Here is a 25,546-nt window from a genome sequence, read left to right as displayed (position 1 = left end):
ATTTCCAGATCATCCTGAATGTTCTGTGAAGGTCTTCCAAATTACATCCTCCAAACCTTTAAAGAACTCCACATCATGACGTTCTGGGAACTAGGGAACTACTAGGCAACGTCCTTTACACCAGTGGGGTCGTTCTGAGAACTCTTTAGGAACGTAAAAGTTCTAGGGGGTCTTACTGATGTATTTCAGGCATGTCTATAAAAGCAGAGATTTTCTCACTAAAGTCCCTTCACTGGAGTTGTTTTCTTAATAAAGCTGCTTTAGACACTGATGGTAAACTTTGCTTTACAAATAAATTAAAAGTGTTTCTCTTCAGGTTTCTCTTCATTTTACATTCACCCCATCTGTACCCTATAACCTTTAGGTGTAGTTTGACATTTGAGCTGGGGAGGCAGGACTGTAAACTATTGCTGTGAAAAAACAGCCAAATTCTACAGTAAAATGCTTTTATTTCAACAAAAACTGTAATACACCATAAAGATTTGCATTCTGACATTCGTCTATAAGATAAGAATCAACTTTATGCAAAGTGGTCAGAGCTGATAATGTAGTGGACAGTAATCTGATATGTACTCTGGTACAGACAGTACTTCGATTTAAAGGAGTCATATTATAGGGCTAAAAGCACATTACTTTGTTTATTTGGTGTAATACAATGTGTTCGTGTGGTTTATGGTTAAAAAAAATCATTATTTTCCACATACCATACATTTTTTAGCACCTCTAAGTCCCGCCCATCTGAAACAGGTCGTTTGGTACAAAGCTCATCGTCAAGAGAAAGCGCGGTGTCAACGCGTGTGAACTGATTGGCTAGCTATCCAGTGCGTTGTGATTGGCTGAATACCTCAGTAACGTAATCGGATATATGACGCTCCTTGCCAAGTTTTGGAAGATGAGCTCCCAAAACAATAATAAAAGCCACGAGATACTATCGTATTTACTACTACCTTATCAACATGAGCCTAAATCTGACCCAGAAAACACGGATGGCTAAGCTAATCGATCAACTTTACCAGCGCGATGTCAGCAGAACGTAACAGATGGTAAGGTAAGGATACTAAAACATAAACCATGTTTGCATATGTGAACGTAAAAACAACAAACAATCACTAATCTGCACTTCTCAAATCATGTGTTTGGATCATCATTAGGAAATGCATTAAAACACAGGCGCATCTCTGCACCAAACTTGTCTTTGAATCGTCAGTGAGGAAATGTATTAAATATGAAAACATCGGCTACTTACAGGATCTCAGTGTAGTTGCAAAGTTACAATTGCTCCACTTTTTAGACGAAGCCTTTGTGGACATCCAGCGGTTGTACTCCGCGATGTTTAGAAAGTAATCCTCCTTAAAATGTGCAGCACACAATCGAACATTCGGGCTGTACTGTTCTGAAACAGTGTTGTAAATAAAACCTAACCACTGGTTTCTTAATGTTTACTCTGTTGGAATGCCAACCAAAGTAGTTTTGCAACGAAACACTGCGTCTGCTCAACATGGCGGAAACAACAAAACTACAGCGTAATTGAAAGTTACACCCTCTATCTTTGCGTATATATTAGGGCGGTGTTATGAAAATGTTCAAACCAGTATGACGTCAAACTGCATGGGCGTGTTAAACGAGTCGTTTTAGGTGGGCGTGGATGAGGCTTCACATTTAAAAAGAATATCTCTTTGGATTTGAAACTTTAATTTTTGCAACTTTACAGATCTTTTATGTGCACAGACATCATTTAACACTCTAAAAACAAAGGAAAACATGCAATCTGGCAATATGACTCCTTTAAGGTTTGCATTCAGACATTCATTCATAAGATAAGTATCAACCTTGTGTGAAGTTATTATTCATCAAAAGGACAAACTACCATACATACTGGGAGAAAACTCAATAAGCTCAAACCTGTCTATCAGGTCCTTTCATAAGAAAAGGACAACAAGTGGAACAGAACCACAACTGGGAAATAACCAAAACACTGAATAACATTGGACATAAGACATGACTTTATTCTCCTTTAACTACGGACTGAATATAATCTATACCTTTTTCCTTCTAATTTTATGTGTATCTCTTTGTAAAGTGTTTATTTATGTTTCTATGCTTTGGAAATTTAAAGATCCTTCTTTAACATGCCAATAAAGCCATTTTTTGGAGACCTGAATAGTTTAAGCGGGTAAAACATGAGAACTATATTGTATGGCGGAAGAGCACTTAGTTTGCAGCACATTTGGTGTTTCCATATATTTTGCACAGTAATGTAATAATTACATTCTGAATTTCTTTGCAAAACATTTTCGTCTTCGTTTGGCATTCTGGCAGAGTAAAAGACACCTAAAGAAATTAAATCCAAGCGCGTTCATTGACGGAGATTGTTTATATCGTAACGGCCGTCTGAACTCTCTGGATCAAGCTCAAAGTGGTAAGGCACTACAGACACCATCATTTATAGAGAAATATAACTGCTTGTTTACTTTCATGCCTGTGATTCTCAGGACCAGAAAACCCACGCATAGTCAGGGGCGTAACCTTTCAAACACACGCTGAACCCAGTTGACCAATAACAGTTGAGTAGGTCATCTGACCAATCAGAGTACACTAGACATTTTGAGAGGCGGATTTTAAAGAGACAGGAACTAAATCTGAGCGTTTTACAGACAGCGCAAAATCTGTGAGATATGTAAGCAATTTATAAGAATAATAATGCATGTCTTGAGCTTTTAATCACATTTATGTACTATGGGAGACCAATATATTTCAATAAGGTGCTAATTTATTAACAAAATAGGTGCTTTTTGAAAAAGGTTCCTAATATGTACCATTTAGGTACAAATATGTCTTTGAACTGCCAATATGTACATTTGAAGTATTAATATGCACTCTTTGGGTACAAATGTGTACCTTTTTGAAAGGGTACTGTCCTAGTTACAACTTTTGTACCTTTATTTCTGAGAGTGTACCTATCACTGTATCAGGCCTGAATTCACAGAGCTCCTGAGAATGACCTATTCTCTCACAAGTTTGTAAAAGCTGTCTAACCCCGGATTTCCACCGACTGCGGAGCGGCTGCAGATCAGCTCCGCTGCGTTACGTCTTCGCACTCTGCCGTCCGTCAATACCCACCAGTTCCGTTTTTGTTGCAGAGCGGCTGCGTGCTGAAGTGACGAGGACTCATGAGGTCTCGCAAATTCACGTGATGATCGCGCGATACCTAGTTCTGTCTCTGCCCATTATGCCGTTGAATTATGACGTTTTTACAAACCAGCCAGATCACAACACGAGATCTCGCGTAGACAGAGCAGTACATCAAATCCATCCAAAATTCAAAAAATAAGAAGGCTGCTAAAACATTTATATATGATCTATCTTTAATGTATTTATTTGAAACTCCCCCTGGCTCTGTTCCTGTCTATTATTTGTTGTTTCAGTATTAATTACTTTATTTGTGTGTGTTTGCAATGTTTGTATTGCAAAGATTTAATAAAAAAACACGAGTTCTCGTGAATTCAGGTATGATCACGCGATAAAGTCATGGCTCCACCCTGCGGAGCTGTCCGGCATCCGTCAAAAATAGATGCTCTGCGGATTTGTGCTGGAGGGCTGCGGATGGCCGGAGCTGTGACGGATTCGGAGCGCAGTCAGTGGAAATACACACACTCCCGTCCTGTAGGTGGCGGAAATGCACCTTTCAGTGGGTTTGCCAACCGCCATTAAAAAAAGAAAAAAGATAGCACATGCGCAGACCGTCCCAGTTTCAGTTATCCATCCGATCAAGTGTATACATGTCCTTTTGAGCAGATTACAAAAGTTATAATCCCTAACAAGGATCAGATTGGCATTTTTTAGTCCGATTGAGGTGTTTACATGGGACATTTTTATTCAGATTGATCATTTAAACGGATTACAAATGTCCATGTAAACGCAGCTAGTGACTTGAATGGAAACCGATTGACTCCGCCGCCGTTCCGCAACAGATCTGCAGCCGTTCCGCAGTCGGTGGAAATCCGGGGTAAGCATGGTGCTTGATTTTATACACCTGAGGCCAGGGAAGTGAATGGAACACCTGAATTCAATGATTTGGAGGGGTGTCCCAAAACGTCTGGCAATATTTAGATAAATGATGCAAAGCACACTTTTGATTGGTACCCATTCACTTCTATTTGCTTTTTCTTCTAAGGAAATGAATGGGTACCATCAGCTGTGTGTTTACAATCATTTATCAAAACATCTTCTCTTGTGTTCAGTGTTCTCTAAACCTATTTTGTATATTATAGGAATTTTTTTAGAAACATAACATTACATTATTTTAAAACTGTTATAAAATGTCAGGAATGGTGGGAGAACGAACCCAAGTGCAGACAGGTCGGGATGAAACTAATATTTGTTTGGACTAAAACAGACACAAAAACCCACGTGGGGGCAAACTACATCAAACAAGGTAACAAGACTTAAGACTAAACACATAAACTAGACTAGACTTGAATACTTAATGTGAACAGTTTACTTAACTTGACTAGAAAACATACGACAATACAAATCAGTCAATGACACAGTCAAAAACACAGTGCGATAACAGACAGAACAAAGGGATACAAGACATTATATAAGGGAGACATAATGAGAGAGGCATGTGATCACAGTTAACAATCAGACACGAGGTTAACAAGGGAACGTAGACAAAAGGTGTGTTCGAGATCAGCCGGCGCTGCGCAGACCGATCGGCGAGGTTTGCCGCTTGCAGTTGAGGGAGGAACTGAAGACGGAGCCGTCAAGCCGGACACCTGCTGCTTGCCGTACTGACGTGCGCCGTGTTTCCTTGTTTTTAATCGCAAATGAAGTGAATTTGATGCTGAATTTGATCAGAACAAACCTTTTAATAAAAATTTGCAACCAGAAACATTTTATATCGAATATTTTAATTGCTGCTTATACTGTATACCCGAAAATAACGGGAAACAAGCATATATTATTAAAATACCAATAGAGTTTGTTATTTTCATTTTTATTTTCTTACACAACACAATATAACATATTTAAGTATATTAAAGTGTTTTTTCCTGTTTTAAAACATGAATTCATAATGTTTATTCGTGGAACTAAAGGTTGGATTAAACTTGAAACGCACGTGATCGTGGTCATCAGTGAGGCGACCAATCACGTAAAGCTGTGTCGTCATCACAACTCCGGGCAGCCGCTCTGGAGAAGCTGCACCGGCTGAGCTAGCCGGCTACTCTCGAAACGCTCTCGCGGTACTTAAAAACCATATGACAGTCACGTGCCTGCAGCGCCAGCTGAAGTCGGACAAAATTACTAACCGGAATGCACTGCTTCAAGTCAGCCGCCGATCGGTCTGCGCAGCGCCCCATGAAGTCGAACACACCTAATGTGACAAGACACAGGAAACATGTGGTCTAATAAAACAATACTGAGACCACGTGATCCCACACAAAACATGGGTCTGTTATGATCCTGCCTCAGGACTAGACAAGAACAATGACAGGAGGGCAGAATCATGACATAAAACTAATAACCCTATTGCCTTATTATAAACCAGTTTCTTTCTTGTCATCTGCATATAAAAGCTGGGTAACACTTTATTTTGATGGTCCCCCTATAGATAGTCTGTTGGCTATCAGTTACTTTTCAACTAACTATCTAGTTACTCTCATCAGTATAGTATCTGTAGATGGTCTATTACATGTTTCTGTAACAATCATTAAACTGTCTGTAACATGTAAACGGCTAATAAACATTTTGTCAGGAAACTGTTAGTAATGTGCTGTCAATTAAAGATGAACATGTTCAACAGCGTATTAGCAGACACGCAACAAATCTTCAGTAACTTTTCAGTAATTCAAGTACAGCAAAGAGAATTTTTGTCAATATTTAGTTAATATTCAATGTATCAACAGACTTTCAGTAAGCATTCAGTTGACTATAAGTAGCAACTCATCATTATTTTAAATTAACTTTAGGCATACTAACCAATGTATCAACAGACTTTCAGTAAGCATTCAGTTGACTATAAGTAGCAACTCATCATTATTTTAAATTAACTTTAGGCATACTAACCAATGTATCAACAGACTTTCAGTAAGCATTCAGTTGACTATAAGTAGCAAATCATCATATTTTAAATTAACTTTAGGCATATCAGGCTGCTAAAACTCCATCTTTTGCAAGTATTTTCAGAAATGCGTTACTTACTGTTTGTTACATATAAATTAACTTTCAGTAGAGAGTCATTTTACTTGGAGGTAAATTCATCTTTTCATCTCTTGCCACATTAGGCCCATCAAAATGAAGTGAAAATCTTAGGGATGCTGTTGAATGACTTTTACCTCAGACAACATGGCTACTAGTCAGGGGATTTTCAGCAGACTGTCAATAGACAGTAAACATCATCACTACTAAATATCTGTTATTAGACAAGAAAAATAACAGCAAAACAGAACAAGTACATAGATGCTGAACGAGGAAAATATGCAGACTCATTTGTTTGTCCAATCAACTCCTTTTAATGACCTTGTCAAAAAGGATAACATCCAATGAAATGGTGATGTGTACATTTTTAAATCAAAAGATATGAGAATACTCATGTGGACTCATGAAAAAACAGGTTAGAGAGAGGATCAAACATGGAAACAAAAAGGTCTGCCTAGAATGACAAAAAGGGTTTGTAAGAATATGTTCCCTTCAGTTCAAACAATGTTATTAATACTAACTGTTAATGATATCTACTTTTTAAACATACTTATAGTAAACAGCGAACATAGCTAAGAAGCTTTTTAACAGATCACTTATTTAGACAAAAAGGCAAAAGTGAACCTTTCGCTTTCATTGATAGGACCTTTCTTAGAACATCTCCTATAATGTGTTCTTTGCACTTTTGTGCAAACTCCGCTAGTTTTCCTGGAGTGAAGGTGATGCTGTTAAATTGTGCTCTGTCAGCAAAATACAGTTCTGCGATGGGAGCGAGCTGGGCAACTGCATTCCGAGACACACCTTCTTTTCGGAATGCTTTTGTCATGGTTGCTCCACGTTTTGTCAGCTTCAAAAGCCTTTTATAACGCCTTATGACATCACGAACATTGTTGGCTGAAAAACAGACAACACAAACAAATGAATTAACTCACTGACAGAGATACCTCTTCCCAAATCAATTTATTTTAAATAATATGGGGCCACATGTTTCTTTTGTTGTATTAGACTGTTAAGCGTCGCCGCCACGAATACGGGACACCTAAGTTTGCATTAATATTGTTGATGTAAATTTTAATCTATCACTACAAACTATATATCGTTGGAAAGGTTGATTCATTTATGAAGAGAGTGTGCCTCAAAACATTTATTTTCTGCTAAATGTCACTGTCCCACCAGCAGGACGACTACATTTACTTCAATGTTTCCATATGAATTCTTATCTAATCATGACAAAATGTATATTGTTTGAAAGCTCCAAGAGTGTAGATTTAACTCAATAAATTAAAAGGTTAAAAAGCCAAGTGATTTTTTTAAATGTTGAAAAGAGTAGTCAACAACATTAAACCCGCCTTCAAATACCGGTAACTGATAAGGATATTTTTCTTAATATTGTTTGGCTTATTATTTGGTTTATTATTTTAAAAACTATATTATCCAACTAGATTAAAGACTAAGGGTTTTCTTTTACTCTTCCCTTAGAAGAATGATAAATTACTAATAATATTGGTAACATTTTAACTACTACGTACTTACGACAAAACAATTAATAGTCTTGTAAAAAGTAATTTTGTGTTTATGTTGCATTGTAAAACATTTCTGGTGAACAGAGTCAGTAGTCAACAGTATAATTACAAATATATATTACAAATGTACATGCAGGTATTTTTTAATGTAAGTACAATGTAAAAACGTGTATGAGCATGTGTGTGTTTGAATTTGCATGTTTGGTGTGTCCACATATTGCTAAGGTTCAACTATTTACAATTGCTGTAATTCAGGGGTGTCCAAAGTCGGTCCTGGAGGGCAGGTGTCCTCCTGCAGAGTTTAGCTAAAACTTCCCTCAACACACCTGCCTCAAAGCATCTAGTCTGCCTAGTAAGACCTTGATTATCTGGATCAGGTGTGTTTGATTAGGGTTGGAATAAAACTCTGCAGAGACACCGGCCCTCCAGGAGCAGGATTGGACATCCCTGCTGTAATTGATTAATGATTAAGTGATAAAGCCTCATTAAGTAAATGGAATTTGCTGCTGATGTGACCTGCTTCTCAAATTACTGTGAGGATCACTTTTGCTGCATGCCCCCAAGGGTATAGGTGGTTTCATCGGATGCATGTGCGGTGACGCGATATGCGTCTGGTCTGAACTTTACTTCCAGTTTCAGTTTTTTAATTGTCTGACTACTAGCTAAACTGAACTCTTGAAAAAATACCTTGTCGAAAATAACAAAAAGTTTTGGGTTCCTAGGTAATCTACGTGTTGTTTATTTTGCTTTTATATAAATAAACAACATTTAAATTACTTTGTTGTTATTTATTTTTGTTAGCCATTAAAAAAAAAGAAAAGACTTTTGTGTAAGGTATAAGCCAAATATACATATTTTTTCTGTCAGTATAAGTCAAGTATACTTAAATATCATTAAAACAGTCTACAAAAAGTAGACTGAAATTTAACTGTCTAATTTTAAGTTTTCTAAGTTTAAAAGAACTATATTAATACTCAGTGGCAGCGATAACTTTTTCGAGGGCACACGATGCGAAGCTGGTAACAACATATATTTAGCCCGTCGTGTGTGTCTCGTCATTTCAAAATATGTGTTTGCACATAAGTTCACATGACACAACATCTACATATTTTGACATGACAAGCCACACACAAAACACTCCGAACAGATTTTGAATTCGTGCCCCTCAGAAGAGAAGTCACCAGCCGCCACTGCTAAAACTTGAATAAACTTCTTTTTCGTAAGAGATAAAACAACAATCAATAAAATGACAACTGCGTTTACCTCGTTTTATCTTGTCATGTTTATCTTTTTTCCCCTTCTTCTTGTTCTTCTTGTGTTTCCTGCTCTCTGCTTTCTTCTTGCTTTTCTTTGTTTTTCTTCTCTGATGAGTCTCTGAACTTGAACTTGAAAAGGATTCATCACATGATTCTTCTGTGACTGATGACTCAACATCAGTTGATGTGTTCGCATCACTAGATAGGTCAACAGCACCAGTTTCTTCATGTGCCACTGATGTACCAGGAATTGGATCAACTGAATGAAGAAATAAAACAAATATAGAATCAAAATCAATTAAAATACAATACAGCTTTGATCTCCTTATATTATCATTGTATGATACGTTATGATATGATATATAGTTCAAAATACACTCTAACACTGTGTCCTAATTACACAGGATGCTATAACTCCAGTTAGCATGTTTTTTCACCGCCCATGTTAACAAGTTAGAGCATGCACACCGCACGCATGAGCAGCATGGCCTTTCCGTCAGCTCAATTTTTTCCTGCGCTGCTCATGCTCAAAGTGCATTGTTTATGGTTTAAATGCTCGTGGATTGACATAAAAAAGTGTCACTTTACCATAAATCATGAATGTGATGCCAAGTGTGTATTAAACAGTCATGACTTTGAGCAATTTAACAGAAAGCAATGAAATATTTAAAAACACACTGTTGCCAGAACACTGCACTGTTATTCACCCTTTGCTAAGCACTAAATGAACCCTCATCTAGCTTAATAATCTTCAGAGAAACAGACACATCTGTAAATATTGTGCCTAAACTGTTGAAGGGAAACACGTGCTGTCAATCACTGAGTAAAATCTTTTCTTTTATCGTAAACTTCAGAGAAACAGATTTAAAAATGTGCCATGGAATTTTTATGTCTATAATTGTGTATCTGTCATAACACGGACCAGAACAGCATGAAAACAATGTGGATTAAACAAATCACAAATCATAAATTACACTGAGAGTCAAGAAGCGTATTGAAAAGGTTTTGCTCAGAAATGCATGTAAAATAAAGTAATGTGAACTTGAGATTTTTATACTGTTATTAAACTGCACAGTATGCGCTGCAAACATAGCCAGTGTGAAAGCACAATGGGCATGCGCGGCAAAAGCTCCCCTCACACCCTGCTCACGCTTGCGGGATGAAACCGGCGGAAGCGAGCGACAAGCGGTTTGTCTATGACGCTAATGCGAGACACAGCTAAATAAATTAAAAACCTCAGCCAAACAGAATGACGTGTAGGAGGGTTTTCTCTGCAAGTACTGCACTGGCAACAAAATGTATAAGTACATAATTAAATTCATAAATATTACACCTTAGAAATATAATAACAAATACATACTGAGTTTTTGATATACTCTTTAGCATGAAATACACTTGTTTGTTCAAACTGAGTTTCTTTAAACCACATTCCTGAGCCCCTCAACACTGCACATTTTACATGTCTTCTTTATCAAACACAATTGATTATTTATTTCTCCGCCAACGTTTTTATAGAAATTGCCAGCCAGCATAATACCTTCCAGCATTTTTTTTATTCAAATATATAAACATACAATATTCAAAAAAAAAAATAATAATAATAATAATAAAAATTATATATATATATATATATATATATATATATATATATATATATATCCTATCTTCGTTTATTCTCATTTTATCAGCTCTCCATTATGGGTAGTATCTTACCAAATGATATACCAAATATTGAGCAAGCTGAGATAATTGCATTTTGTAAAGGACTTTTGTAAGAGATCAGATTTAGAACAATGATCAAAACATACACAGAGTTTTAACTGTTTTCTGGAGAAGTGGATGCTTCAGTGTTTTATAAGTTATGTAAGAGTGCCACCTGGTGGATAGTAGCGGATATATGGATTGCAGTAAAAACTCGTCATTAGCAGGGGAGCGTTTTCTCTTCATTGACAAGTTAACACAGTGTTTCCCACAGATCTGAAATTTACTTGTGGTCATAGCCGGTGAAAAGGGCAATGTTTCCTAGTAATGTGTGACACAACACAATACTTTGATTTATTGAACATTTATATTAATTTCACATTATAGTTCCTTAATCCAACCATCCCAAATGTTCTTTGCCATAAACAAAGCTGACACTGTTTGTCAAAGCACCACAAAAACAATTTACTGTTTTTCCACTGCATTAAGATGACCCCTTTTATTAAACTCTATTGAATACAATAATATGTAATAATATGTGCAGGTCTATAGATTATAAGTGTGACTGGTGTTATGATGGTTGTAATTTTTATTAGATAGAAAAAGAGGCACTTTTACTGCTTCTGCTCTATTTCTTTCTTGCCGATTAAAAAAGCTTAATCTACTCATTATTTCAGATTCAAAAGTCTACTTGCTGTCCTGGTGACAGGTGGCTTTACATTAACTTACAGCTTGGCATTTTTTGGCTCTTCAGTCAGCTTGAGCTTTGATCGTTCAGTGCAATAGGCTTGATATTAGAATTTCTTTTTTGCTACCATCTCTGTGCAAACTTTTTAGATTTTTAGAAAAGTATTAATAATAATATTTTTAAAAAATGGGAGAAAGAAAATGCAGGGCGTGGTCGTGACTTCCTAAACAAGCCGGTTGTTATCGGCATAGAAACCGGAGGTGCACTGAAACTGCACATGAGCTTTAGCACGGTAGCGCTCACGGTCAGTGACTTTTTATATATAAAAATAGTGACTATTTAAAATATAAACCCGAAACCGTATAGGTATCGCGTCCTCTGTGACCTCTAATGGTAAAACTCTGCTCAAGTTCAGAAACATGGAAGGATACAATCATGTGAGACAGATCTTGCTTTGCATCGCAGCCAATTCATTGAGAAACAGAGAGCTCGCGAACGCACACCAAACTCATCGGGAGAGACTCGACGTGCTTGCTTACAAAATGTCATTATTACAGAGGAACAAAAAAGACTAAATTTGATGCCAGTTACTTGGGCGCTTGTTAATATACCTGGGCGGCCCGCCCAAGTAAAGTCATTGTGTGGGAAACACTGTTATAGGTCAATGGTGGGGGTTTTACTCGTCAATTGCGGGAAATAAGGACATCAGCTCATTAGTAGAGACTCTACTACCTGAAATCAGTTTGTCAGACAAAGAAGATATACAAAATTATCAGTGCTGGGGGCTCCAGGAACGAGGTAGAGAACCACTAATCTAATAAATACAATGTATATACTAATATTTTATTTATACAGTGGGTACAGTATGTTACCTTTCTGTGCTGAAAGCTCCACTACTTGTTGCCGAAGCTCGGTGTTCAAGGCTTCCAACTCATTCACCTTTTCTTGTAATACGTCTACTCTGTTCTGCCACATCAACATTTCTTGCTTTATTGGCTTCATTGTTTTCGCTGGAGCTAAGAGAACAACAAAAACACATTGACAGCTATATTTCACTGTTGTATACAGTACAAACCCTTTTATATAGAGTTATATACAGAGTCAACACTATTGTATACAGAAATAACAGAATATGTAAATGTATATAAGGGGATAGCAGACTCCCTAAGGCCACAAATAAACTACAGAAACCAGTGTGGTACGAAAACTGCTTTTAGCTAAATGATTACTAGTTGTCAAATGGCTTACCTTCACATTCACCCTCTACACTTTCCAAGTTGCGTTTTTTGCGGGTGTTGTAATGTGACATCTAAGAATCAAAAAATTATTAAATTAATATGCTGTATCAAGTCACATACAATAGCATGTATCCAATCAATGAGCAGATGTATAAAAAGTCTTAATGGTAAGAGTGGCTTTTAAGAACTTATCTTTATGAACCAGTTAGATAAGTTGTATCATTCTTACACTTTTATCTTAAATTTGTCCAATGTTTGGTAATGGTAACGCTTTAATTATAGCCTGAAATGTTGTAATTAAATAGAATTCACAGCACACTATTTTGTAACAGAGTACCTCGTAGGTTTAAGTGAACAATATTGTGAACAAAGTATTTATACTGGAGGTATTTTATAACTACCGTGTACCTATTGTAATATTATGTGGTAGGTATAACTTACTTTAGGCATAGGTAATATAGACCCCTTCAAGGTTTGTAAACATTGAATGACTATCGGGTGCACGCACAGCATGGGGCCAAACTGTTCATACCATCGAGGCTTTATAATTTAATCTAACAGGGCTGAAAAATGATGACTTATCTGAAATGAAGTGAGCACTACAAACACAAGCCTCTTTGATCTTTGCGTTGTCCCAGTCTGCACGTTTAATTGCTTGCAGCCACAGATGTTGTATTTTTTTGTTTTTGAGATGAATCGCGAAAACTTAACGGAAGACCTGTTGCGATTTTCACAGCCCACGGCGTAAGGAGGCCTTTCTGACGATACCGAATATAATACGCAACTCAATCTGCTGTAATGGCTTTTCTGACCCCGACATGCGCAATGGGAACCGCCTGTGACATGAACCGTGAAGGGGTCTACTCTATAGGCAAATTATGTATTGAGTTTTTGTTAGGATTTTATTTGGAAGTTTTCATATAAGCTACTTAAAGGCGCTCTTAGCAAATCTGCATGACGTCACTTCTTGTTGACGTTCAAAGTGTTGTTAAACAAAACGAAGCACAGCTAACTCCTCCCCCTTCTGTGCTTTCTGAAAGAGTCATGAACGCGCCCAACCCCCAAATCCTTCTTGTCGTTTATTGGCTGGAACACTTTGTTAGCGTTAGGTTTGACCACTTTGTTTTTGTTGCAATTTGTGGAGCCTGGGCTGTCTTGCAGCAAGCAGATAGTGAGATGATGTTTACTGTATTAAACAAAAAAAATTATGGCCTAAAACGTGTGAATTCGCTAAGAGTGCCTTTAACTGATGAAAGTGTATTGTATATAGTCAATGTCTACGAGCCACATCAGCAAATAAAAAATAAATATTCATAACACATCCCTTTTATTTCAGAATACATGTAACCTAAACATACTATACAACTGATATGGTTTTAATAGCAAAAATGCAGCTTAATTTTGTTTAATTTAATTGTGTTTCTATGCAAGTACAATAAAAAAACAGTAACTGTTCATTGTAATTACTGTGAAAATATACCCTTTGGTTCCAGTTATGGGATAGTTATGGTGTAATTGTAACATTTGCAGGCTGTAAATTAAAGTGATACTTTGTTGCCCTCTTTAACATTGATTCAATGGTTTCTATCTGCCTTCTTGCTAACTGGGTTATTTTTAAATTGTATTTGCTGAAGTGGCTCATAGATATCTACTGTATAGATACATGTTCATCAGGTTAGTAGTAGCCTATATGAAAAAACTCAATTAAAAACATAATAAATTCATCATCCCTCTATATTATCCGTAGACTGTTGCCTAGCCATACCTACCATGTAATATTACAATAGATACCCTGTATTACAGTGTAAATAATTTGTCGTTTTCATTTTCATTCTCCAGACGTAAAATATTGTTCTCTTATACATATGAGTACTGAAAAGGTACTCTGTTGTTACAAATACTGTAAGCACGTGAAAATTCTGATTAATTATGTTGTACATTGCGGGGTTCAAGCGCATGTCCACGTGTTTCAATGTAACTTACTTAAAAAAACTGTTATTTTAACTACGCTTTTAAATATTTAGTAAACTAAACAAAAACGTTTCAGTTCATGTGTGTTAAACATCTATAAATTTAATCAAGTGAGTATACAATCAAAAAGACCTGTCACAGTTCAGTACAGATGTACAATTTCATAGAAACCGTCAAAAGCAAATAACTTTTCTGTAACATTACTTGAAACAGGACATCGTACATTGAGTCAAAAGTAGCTCTAAGTTAAAAACTAAAATACCTTTTTCCACGGTTGTCAAAACGTCAGGAGAGTTCGGTTACACCGACTACAGGAGGAAAGATGCCTTTCTGTCCGTTAAGGAAGCTACATTGGCGGCAATTTTGAAGCACCTAGGTAGTCTTCCGAGAGAGGGCGCTTGGCTGCTCAGAAGGATCATTAATTGAGGTAGACACTAAGCATATAATATTAAAACCTTTAATATTTTAAACAATAATCGTTTTAGCATACAAAATAAAAAAAATATATCGAACAAAACACAAATACAAAAATAATAATGATTAAATAAAATGTGTGCGTAAGCTACTGGGTGTGGTGACGACAGCGCTGACAATTGTCTCAGGTACCACGTGACCATGGCGTTGTTCAGTCGGGATAGAAACTCATAAATAATTTAAAAAAGACATAAACCTTATAATTGATTAGCAATTAAAGTAGGTAAATCAAAAAGTATAATGTTTATTATTTTATAAAAAAATCCAAAAATAACTGGGCCGCCCCGCCCATTTCCGGATTTGTCCGTTCGCGCCTGACATGTACTGCGTAAACAGAAAGCGCGTCAACAACAGAGAGACAGTACGCTAAATAAATTAAGCTTAGAAACTAAAATTAGTTAAAGGTATAAATGTATATACTTTTACATTTTAACACGTAATGATGAGTAGGTTATTGAGAGGACTCATTGAGAAAGTTTATGTTAGTGAAACGAGCAAGTCACGTCTGAAACTAATAAGGTGGATGCAAAGAAAAAGATTACTCAAAGGAAAAACGAAATGCATGCGATGCAAGAAACGCATGAAAATGGTGATCTCTTCTTGTAAAGATGGTTACATCTGGTAAGTATGAGATTTTCTTTGTTTGTTCATTCCTTTAGTAATTCATTCATTTAGCTAATTGGCAGGGGTGGAAAGTAACCAGTTAAACTCACGTTTAACAATATGAACAATATTGTGAACAAAGTATTTATACTGGAGGCAGTGGTGTAGTCTACGTGATACGCAGGACTACGCCGTATATTACCCACTAGAAATTGTCAAGGATTTCCGTATACCCACTAAAAATAGCGCGAGGATGCGTAACAGCATGGTTTTGTGACATTTTTAAACTTTTAGTCATAATATACATTTGAAGCACTGACCATTAGCATGCTACACTTGCTACTTTAGCGGGTTGGTTGAAATACATAATAGGCTATATACTTCCTGTCGAACTGCGCGATCCGATCGGCGTATTAATTTCTATGAAATCAAATTATTGACGCGAAAGTGACTGGGGAGCAGACTGGTGTTGCGCCACAAGCGAGTGATAGCAAAGTACCGCGAGAGAGACCCAGTTATCACATGGAGAAATCTGCATTGAATCGCTCTCGCGGTACTTTGACATCACCAAGAGGTCTGCTTTACGCCAAATGAAGTCGAACCTGGAGTGTAGCTGCTCACGCGACACTGTAAACAACATACAGTCCATGTGGAGAAGTGAACAAGTGAAGCAGTGCTGCAACATAAAATCCATAGAGTTTACAACTCACATGTGAGTAAACAACATTTAAATCATCAGTCCAGTTTATTACTTTATCTGGAGGTAAGGCTCCAAATGCAATAAAATAAGCCCGTGATTATATCCTGATGGTTTTTAGCTGCCTTCAGTTGCTCTGCATGTTTGCTTGTGCTTCACAGTGTTAAACTTCCCTTCTATGTGTTCATTTATATATCTACGTTCAAGATGTATATGATCTTAAACTTCTGTGAGGAAATTCATGTCTGCGTTGATGTTCAGTTCAGACTTGCAAATATTAGGCTAGATGGTCTTGTAATAATAATTAAGTATAAGCCTATTTTCAGTTTTAGACAATGCTTATATTATATGCAAAAATAAGCTTTTATATCAATGACTATGCAAATAAGAGTTAATTCATGGTCATCTTAAATGTGTATTAATTAAAAACATTTACACCATTTAATTACACATGGTAATGTTATCAATAGTTGTCGGATAATAGCTATTGAAGGAGTGGATATTTTTTTCACCTTCAATGCATGTGTTTGCCACGGATTGAAGATTGTTAACAGTTAATTTAATTTTAATTAACAGTTAAGTAACTTTTGTCCCTGAGTTAGATGTTGATTAACACTAAACCAGTCTAAAAATCAGTCCAGTTTCCCCAGCTGTAAACCCATTGGCTGTTAAAGTCTTTTTTTTCTTATAATAAACTGACATGTTGAGAACACTTTCAGTTTATGTGTTTATGAGTACACTTTCAGAATGCTCTTAGTTACATGAATATCTATACTGTATGCATCTGTGAGTGTGGTGGTGCTTATGAGGTGTCGCGCTGGGACGAGTGAGCATAAGGATGAGAGGGAAAAATCACAGTATACTCACTACAAAAATCTAGACTACACCACTGACTGGAGGTATTTTATAACTACCGTGTACCTATTGTAATATTATGTGGTAGGTATAACTTACTGTAGGCATAGGTAATATAGACCCCTTCAAGGTTTGTGAACATTGAATGACTATCGGGTGTGCGCGCAGCATGGGGTCAAACTGTTCATACCATTTAGGCTTTATAATTTAATCTAACAGGGCTGAAAAATGATGACTTGCCTCAAATGAAGTGAGAACTACAAACACAAGCCTCTTATATTTGCATTGTCCCAGTCTGCACGTTAATTGCTTGCAGATGCAGATGTTGTATTTTTTTGTTTTTGAGATGAATCGCGAAAACTTAACGGAAGACCTGGTGCGATTTTCACAGCCCACGACGTAAGTAGGCATTTTTGACAATACCGAATAATACGCAACTCTATCTGCTGTAATGACTTTTCTGACCCCGACATGCGCAGTGGGAACTGCCTGTGACGTGAACCGTGAAGGGGTCTATAGTACACAGATCTGGTAGCTGTGTTGAAAAAGTTGATAAAGTCAACTTTTTAAAATAACTTTCTCTGTCTGTGTTGTTTCACTGCTGATTCTTGCCATACTTCTGTTGCCAAACTGCACGCGCATAAGTTGCCATGTCGTCATTGTGTACAAACAGTAAAAGGGTCTATTCTAAGCATGAAAAATTTGAACTTTGGTGGAAAAACGCGCCGTGTCAATAAGTAATGCGTTTTAAAACATGAATGCATTAATGTAAACATGGCCTTAGGGGAACACTGTTTCGTTTCGCTGTGTACAGGTTGTATAGACCTCTTCACGGTTCATGTCACAGGCGGTTCTCACTGCGCATCTCGGGGTCAGAAAAGTAATTACAGCAGATTGAGTTCCGTGTTATTCGGTATCGTAAAAATGCCTACTTACGTCGTGGGCTCTGAAAATCGCGCCAGGTCTTCCGTTAAGTTTTCGCGTTCATGCAGAATCTTAAAAACAAAAAAAATACAACATCTGCGGCTGCAAGCTATTAATGTGCAGACTGGAACAATACAAATATCAAAGAGGCTTGTGATTGTAGTGCTCACTTCATTTGAGGTAAGTCATCATTTTTCAGCCCTGTTAGATTAAATTTTAAAGCCTCGATTGTATGAACAGTTTGACCCCATGCTGCGCGCGCACCCGATAGTCATTCAATGTTTACAAATCTTGAAGGGGTCTATAGTGTTTACAATAAAGCTACCCTGACTCTAATATACTTCATATAAAAACTGTTCAATTGCAGGCAGTGCAAAAAGTCATGCGGACGAAAGAGAAAAAGCATTAGGACCAACTCAATTTTTTCCAAATCCCATGCAAGCCTTTTTAGTTGGATGAAGTATATACACCGGTAAGTTTATATTGTTTGTTTTCTCTAGTGCGTTTTTATCCATCACTGTCTGAACATTACATTTTTGATTCTGCCCTTGTACAATAATATTGCATTGCATTATGTTTAGATTTTCACAGGGTCTTCATTTGAGACAGGTGGATATGATCCAAGATAACATCTCAAAGAGTAGTGCAACTCTGTCCAAGATGTCCATGAAATTGCGCAGTGTATGTGTGAGAAGTATGCGAAGGTTCAGGAAAAAAAGAGGGCAAAAAGTTGGTGGGCTCAATGTATGTGTACACATTGATGAAAGCAAGTTTCGCCACAGACGAAAAGTAAGTTTTGAATTCAGAAAACATCTATTTTCTTCTAATGTGGATGTGTTGATATAAGAAACACATTTTTGCATTGTTTGTAAATAGACACTTTTTATAAGACAATAACATTTGGTAGAGCTACAGGATTAACCATAAGAAGATCACAATCTTGATTTAAATACCCAGAAAATACTTGTTTTTAAATGACATCAATTTGCCTGTGCCAGAGAAAGCAGGTGAACTACTTAGGGATGGGCAATTTACCGGTGATCATTTGTCAGATGGATTTTGGACTATGGTCTCTAAGGCCCCACTCACACTATCCAAACCAAACTGTACACAAGTGCGAGTGTAATCCTCCAGAAGCACACACTCACACTGTACTTTTATTGATCCGAGCCTGGGTGCGCTTTCGTCATTACGATGCGATTGTTTTGAACAAAGCAGGAAGTAAAGCGCTCTCTTAACACTGGAACCCATCATAATGTTAAGTCTGTGTTTTTTATCTAGAGTTGTTTGGTGCGCGATGACATGCAGCCCTCTCACGTCTATCATATTGCTTAGTTGGTCTGTCACGTGTGTAGCTCATACATTCACATAAACCTGCTGCACGCATCATGAAGTTGAGTGGTCGTGCAAGTGACTGCTCTCCTTTTGAACCGCGCTCCAGCCCATCGCACTCCAGCCCACCTCTGCAAGCCGGCCAGGGCGCGAATTAACCAAACTGTGCCTGTGCGCGGTACAGAGCGATCACACTAGTCAAACGAACCAGGCTTTGAGGGTCAAACGTGCCCGGGTGCGTTTTGGTTTGCATAGTGTTGAGTGCACCCTAACTTGGTTTCTCGCTGGCATGATGTTGCTCTGCTTAGGGATGCAGCGATTAACCGGTTTTACTTTTAACTACGCTTTAAAATGTCATGTTTACTAATTGTAAAGGCTTTGTAACAACCGTGTGTTTCTGTTTCATACACACACACCAGATTCATAAACCACCAAGTGGCGCGGTTGTGTTTGTGTGCTTGTCTGATGCAGGCTGGTTGGTGCATTGTATGACAAGGCCCTGTGAAATACGAAGTGCGTCTGTTGTTGGTTTGTGCATCTTGTTTGTGTGTGCATGCATGTGTGAAACAGAGCCACACTCCAATCAGTCCATGCATCACTACAAACAAAACCTCCTGCCTAGGCCGGTATGAGATCCTGGCGGTACGATAACCTTAAAGCGGAATTGAACCCTAGACATTTTAGCTTGTTATCATGGGTAATTTATGTCCATTTGATTTTACATGGGACAAAAAGAAATTTGCACAATTTTGATTATCAGATTAGTGTGTTGCAGCTGAATTTTCGTAACGGTCTTTGATGGACTCAATTAACCAGAATGCACTGCACGAAACTGAATCATTAGCTCTACCCTCTAACCGCTGATCGATGCAGTCTTCAGGTTTGTTCGACCTCATGCGGTGCTGCAAGAACCGACAGCCAGATGACATCCAAGTTCCGTGAGACTTGCGGTACTTTGACGTCATCCAGCTGTCGATTCTTGTGGCGCCACATAAAGTTAAACAAGCCTAATAACTTTTACCGCTCAACCAGCTCTCAAATCAACTCAAGTCAACTTGAAGTTAGCCGGTAGACGAACCTCACCATAGAGTAACTCCGCTTTTACTGTCTCTGTAATAAATCACCAAAAGGAAATTACCAAAACTCTAGATAAAAGAAGACTAGAACCTGTGTAGTATGTGGATGTAAGGACAACAAATTCAGGCCACCGGGAGTTTTTATTGTTTACATCAATGCGACCCTCAGTTGACACAACAGATTACTCGAAAATTTGAATATGCAGCCAGCATTTTCGTAAGGAAGATTTCGAGTACTGTTTTCAGGCCAGTTTTTCCGCGGACTCAGGTAATGTAAAATGGTCAAAATATCTAAAACATAATTTGGCTTAGTTGTTGCTATTTCTGTGTAAACATACTACGTAGAAAGTTATTATCATGTTGTTGTTATTATGAACACGAGCAAAGCAGGCTAACGTTAACTCATCCTGTGCAGCTGTCAATCAAACTCTCAAACCCCTCCCCCATTTCGAACATTCAGAATTATGTTGTCGTGCATTTTTCTTCCGGTGATTTGACGACGGTCACTGTGCTCCTTGTGAAAAAGTTAGTCTGGAGCCTTGATATTAAATGTAAACATTAAATCAATTACTGTAACATGACTTAAAGAGTAACTAAACCCTAAACCAACTTGTTTTAGTTAATGATTTGTAAGAATGGGGCGTTATTAGTGCTGTTCATTGATTTTAGTAAGTTTTTTGACATTTGGATATTAAGTGTTTCAATACTACAATATATGGTGTAAAAACGTCTGTGCTTCAGGTTGAACAGTGGCTACTGCAGTTGAATTTTCCTATTGGATGTTGAGTCCAAAAAATAACTCGTGATGTAAGCAGGTTCAAGCTCACCACGCCCTTTTTACGATCTCACCACACACTTGGTACAAGCTTAGTTCGTCCCCTCTATCTCCGTTGGGATCTGCCCACTTTTCTTGCATTTTTCAAATATTGCCAGTGGGTGGAGTCAGGCTCTGACCAGGGGTTTAGTTATGCTTTAAGGATTTAATGAATTTTGTAAAACACAATTCATACCTTGGAAACGATATCACAGAACATTTTAGAACACAGAACATTGACTGTTTAAAACCCCGGTATACCTTGAAACCGGAACCGCCTCATGCCTACTCCTGCCCACAGGTCCCGGATCCACAAACCAACACAGTGCTGTTTCCAAAACAGACCCTGTTTTATTATTAGTTTTGAGTGGTTCTTATAATTTTCACTTAAAAAAACAAACCAAAGTAAGAGACATTTTCTCAGGCCAAAATTAAAAGTTCTCTACTCCAAGAGAAATGTAAAAAAACCTGAAAAAATATATATTTCACAATTGTTCAAAGGTGTGTTTGTGATTGTATACATGAATGTTGTGGAATTAATTAATATAATCACACCAACAAAATCTGTAATCGTTGCATCCCTTGCTCTGCTGCATGTATGGTCACAAAAACTTTAAACAAGCGTTTTAAGCCATAACAATGCAGTCGACATACAAAAATATGAGACAACTAAATACAACTCAAAACTAGCCACAAACTAACCCAATCACATCTGGAGGGTTTTTTTCCATGTTCCGGGGATAAAATCAGAATTTTTGGCAGGGTTCATCTGCTAAATTCACATTAAGGGGCTAGATATCACATTACTGTAATCACTTCAACGCGCAGACTTTCCAAACTGTCATTGTGTACAGTATATTAGATACTGGGACAAAACAATAGAAAAAATATGTTTTAAGTTTAATTTTTCATCGGGACTAGCTGGCTAACTAGCTATGCAGTTGCATGGTCCACTTTTTAGGCAGTAATAGAGGCAAAACAGTTTCGAGATAAGTTTTGGCTTAATTGGATAATTATTTTATTTAATTATTTTTAATTTTATTTAGGGATGCACCGATATGGAAATTTTTTCTGATACCGATAACGGATAACTCTTTAAATTTGGGGGCCTATAAACGATATATATATATAGGCCGATAAATATTCATATTATTTTCACAATGAAAAACTTGTCTTTGCGCTAGACTAGCATACAGTACTCTTCTTAAGCCCGCATCACGTGTCATCCTTCGTGCTATGTCACAGAAAGCACCAATCAAAACTCCACATGGCCAGCAATGAGCAAGTGAAGTGGTTCAACAAACCAAAATAATCCATAATTTATCGGCTTTCATTTATCGGCCTGATTTTGCTATCAGACCGATAATATTAAAAATAAGCAGTTATCAGCCGATAACGATATGTCGGTCGATATATCGTGCATCCCTAATTTTATTATTTGTTTGGCCTTCTAAAAGACCAAATTCAAATGAAATGTAGACTGAGACACTATAAAAAATAGAGGGTTGAGTGGACCCAGAGGTCAACCTTTTGTCTCTCTAAACTCTACAGACAAAAATGACACCGTTCACGTAATCAAACTCTTAAAATACCAAATATGTGCTTGTAAAATGTGTTTTCTTCATCCAGTTAAAATGCAATGTATTAAAAATACATATTGTACCATTTATTCAGTGAAGACTATGCACTTGACTTGTTTATTATTAGTTTACAATGAAGCACTTCTTTGTGTTTATTATAGTTTTTATCTTAATGCTTGTAAAAGTTTATTTCATCACTGACTGTTAACTTTTCTTGGGTGAGCTTGAGTTTGTCTTTTTAGGTTTCTATTAGTTTTTTGTGATATTGACACTAGTGAAAATAATTATGGACATTCTATGGTATCAAAAATAAACCCATTTAAAGAAAAAAATAAGTATATCATGATATCATTATCAATAAATAAAATGGCACATATTTTGATAAGATTTTGGTCATTATTTACCCCTATACAGTACTTGTTGTGCACCAAATATCTGAATTATCACAGAAGTAAAAGTCTTGAGAATTATTTGAAGCTATTGCGTTTGATTTCTAAAAAAAATAGTGTTTGACATTTATTTTATTCTTTTTCAGTATGGGAGAGGGCGTTTGGGGGGTGCATGGAGAAGAAAAAGCTGGGTATTCGGAATGGTGGAGATTTTGCCCTCCCGAAAACCAGTACTGCGGTTGGTGGACAAACGGGACAAGACAACCCTCTTACCAATCATTGAGAAACATGTAAAACGAGGCAGCATTATTCATAGTGATGAATGGCGTGCATACTCAAGTCTTCCAGAGAGAGGATATCAACACCACACAGTGAACCACAGCATTAATTTTGTAAACCCATTGACAGGGGTACATACACAAAACATTGAAAGGGCATGGACAAACTTCAAAAGGGAAGTGTGGAGGTTGCGTGCAAATCGGTCAGAGAAGTCTCTCAAAAACCATCTGATATATATTGAATGGACTTATTGGTTAGGCAGGAGACATAGACAGGGAATTCTTGGGAGGCTTTTGCATGATATTACTCAGTTTTATCACTGACTTTTTCTATTTTCTTTTTTGTTTGAATTTGTGTTTCTCTAACTGTTGTTTTGACTTGTACAATATTTTCATGTTTTTACATACCTTTTGATTTACTACAGATGCACATACATCAGTGTAAAAAAAGTGAAAGGTCATTAAAAGGAGTTGATTGGACAAACAAATGAGTCTGCATATTTTCCTCGTTCAGCATCTATGTACTTGTTCTGTTTTGCTGTTATTTTTCTTGTCTAATAACAGATATTTAGTAGTGATGATGTTTACTGTCTATTGACAGTCTGCTGAAAATCCCCTGACTAGTAGCCATGTTGTCTGAGGTAAAAGTCATTCAACAGCATCCCTAAGATTTTCACTTCATTTTGATGGGCCTAATGTGGCAAGAGATGAAAAGATGAATTTACCTCCAAGTAAAATGACTCTCTACTGAAAGGTAGTTTATATGTAACAAACAGTAAGTAACGCATTTCTGAAAATACTTGCAAAAGATGGAGTTTTAGCAGCCTGATATGCCTAAAGTTAATTTAAAATATGATGATTTGCTACTTATAGTCAACTGAATGCTTACTGAAAGTCTGTTGATACATTGGTTAGTATGCCTAAAGTTAATTTAAAATAATGATGAGTTGCTACTTATAGTCAACTGAATGCTTACTGAAAGTCTGTTGATACATTGGTTAGTATGCCTAAAGTTAATTTAAAATAATGATGAGTTGCTACTTATAGTCAACTGAATGCTTACTGAAAGTCTGTTGATACATTGGTTAGTATACTTAAAAGTTTATTTGAAAAATGTTGAATTGCTACTTATAGTCAACTGAATGCTTACTGAAAGTCTGTTGATACATTGAATATTAACTAAAAATTGACAAAAATTCTCTTTGCTGTACTTGAATTACTGAAAAGTTACTGAAGATTTGTTGCGTGTCTGCTAATACGCTGTTGAACATGTTCATCTTTAATTGACAGCACATTACTAACAGTTTCCTGACAAAATGTTTATTAGCCGTTTACATGTTACAGACAGTTTAATGATTGTTACAGAAACATGTAATAGACCATCTATAGATATTATACTGATGAGAGTAACTAGATAGTCTGTTGGCTATCAGTTACTTTTCAACTAACTATCTATAGGGGGACCATCAAAATAAAGTGTTACCAAAAGGGGTTATTAAGAATAAAAAGAGGTTTAGATATTGATGTTTTGTCATTCAAAGTCATCATTATGTCGATCAGTGTTTGCTTAAGTTGAACTCTCTGTCTTTAGTTTTGTAGATGAGTGCTGATATTATCAAGTATTATTAATCAACACATGGATGAAACTCAGTCTTAGCTTTATTTAAATACACAAACAGGAAATTCTGTGTAGATTAACTCTCAGAACTCATATGAATCACGTAAGATGCAGAAATAAATCTCATTAAACTGTGATATGAGCTCATAATCTTTATTAATCACACATAAAACAAAACAGAAGTGACATCTGATGAGTAAATATCATGAACTTTAACCCACTCCCAAAATATAACTAACACATTCATTTCATATAATTCAACAGTTATTAAAGAAACATAAGAAAATATTTGTGTCAGGAGATTAACATAGAACATATTTTTGTTTAT

The 25,546-nt window shown here is 36.8% G+C and overlaps 1 protein-coding gene across 1 annotated transcript; it reads right to left on the bottom strand.

The window, feature by feature from the left end:
* Positions 1-6,491: 6,491 nt before the first annotated feature.
* Positions 6,492-14,902, bottom strand: LOC135779243 (uncharacterized). The gene is made up of 5 exons (XM_065289973.2): positions 14,841-14,902; positions 12,618-12,678; positions 12,242-12,385; positions 8,988-9,239; positions 6,492-7,095 (listed from the first exon to the last, which is right to left on the bottom strand). The coding sequence occupies exons 2-5, from the start codon at positions 12,676-12,678 to the stop codon at positions 6,794-6,796; spliced, it is 759 nt and encodes a 252-aa protein (XP_065146045.1). The 5' UTR covers positions 14,841-14,902; the 3' UTR covers positions 6,492-6,793.
* Between the last annotated feature and the right edge of the window lie 10,644 nt (positions 14,903-25,546).

This window comes from Paramisgurnus dabryanus, chromosome 1 (assembly GCF_030506205.2).
Source record: "Paramisgurnus dabryanus chromosome 1, PD_genome_1.1, whole genome shotgun sequence".
Taxonomy (NCBI): Eukaryota; Metazoa; Chordata; class Actinopteri; order Cypriniformes; family Cobitidae; genus Paramisgurnus; species Paramisgurnus dabryanus.
The sequence above is the reverse complement of the archived record's forward strand: the minus strand, read 5'-3'. Positions and strand labels throughout refer to the sequence as shown.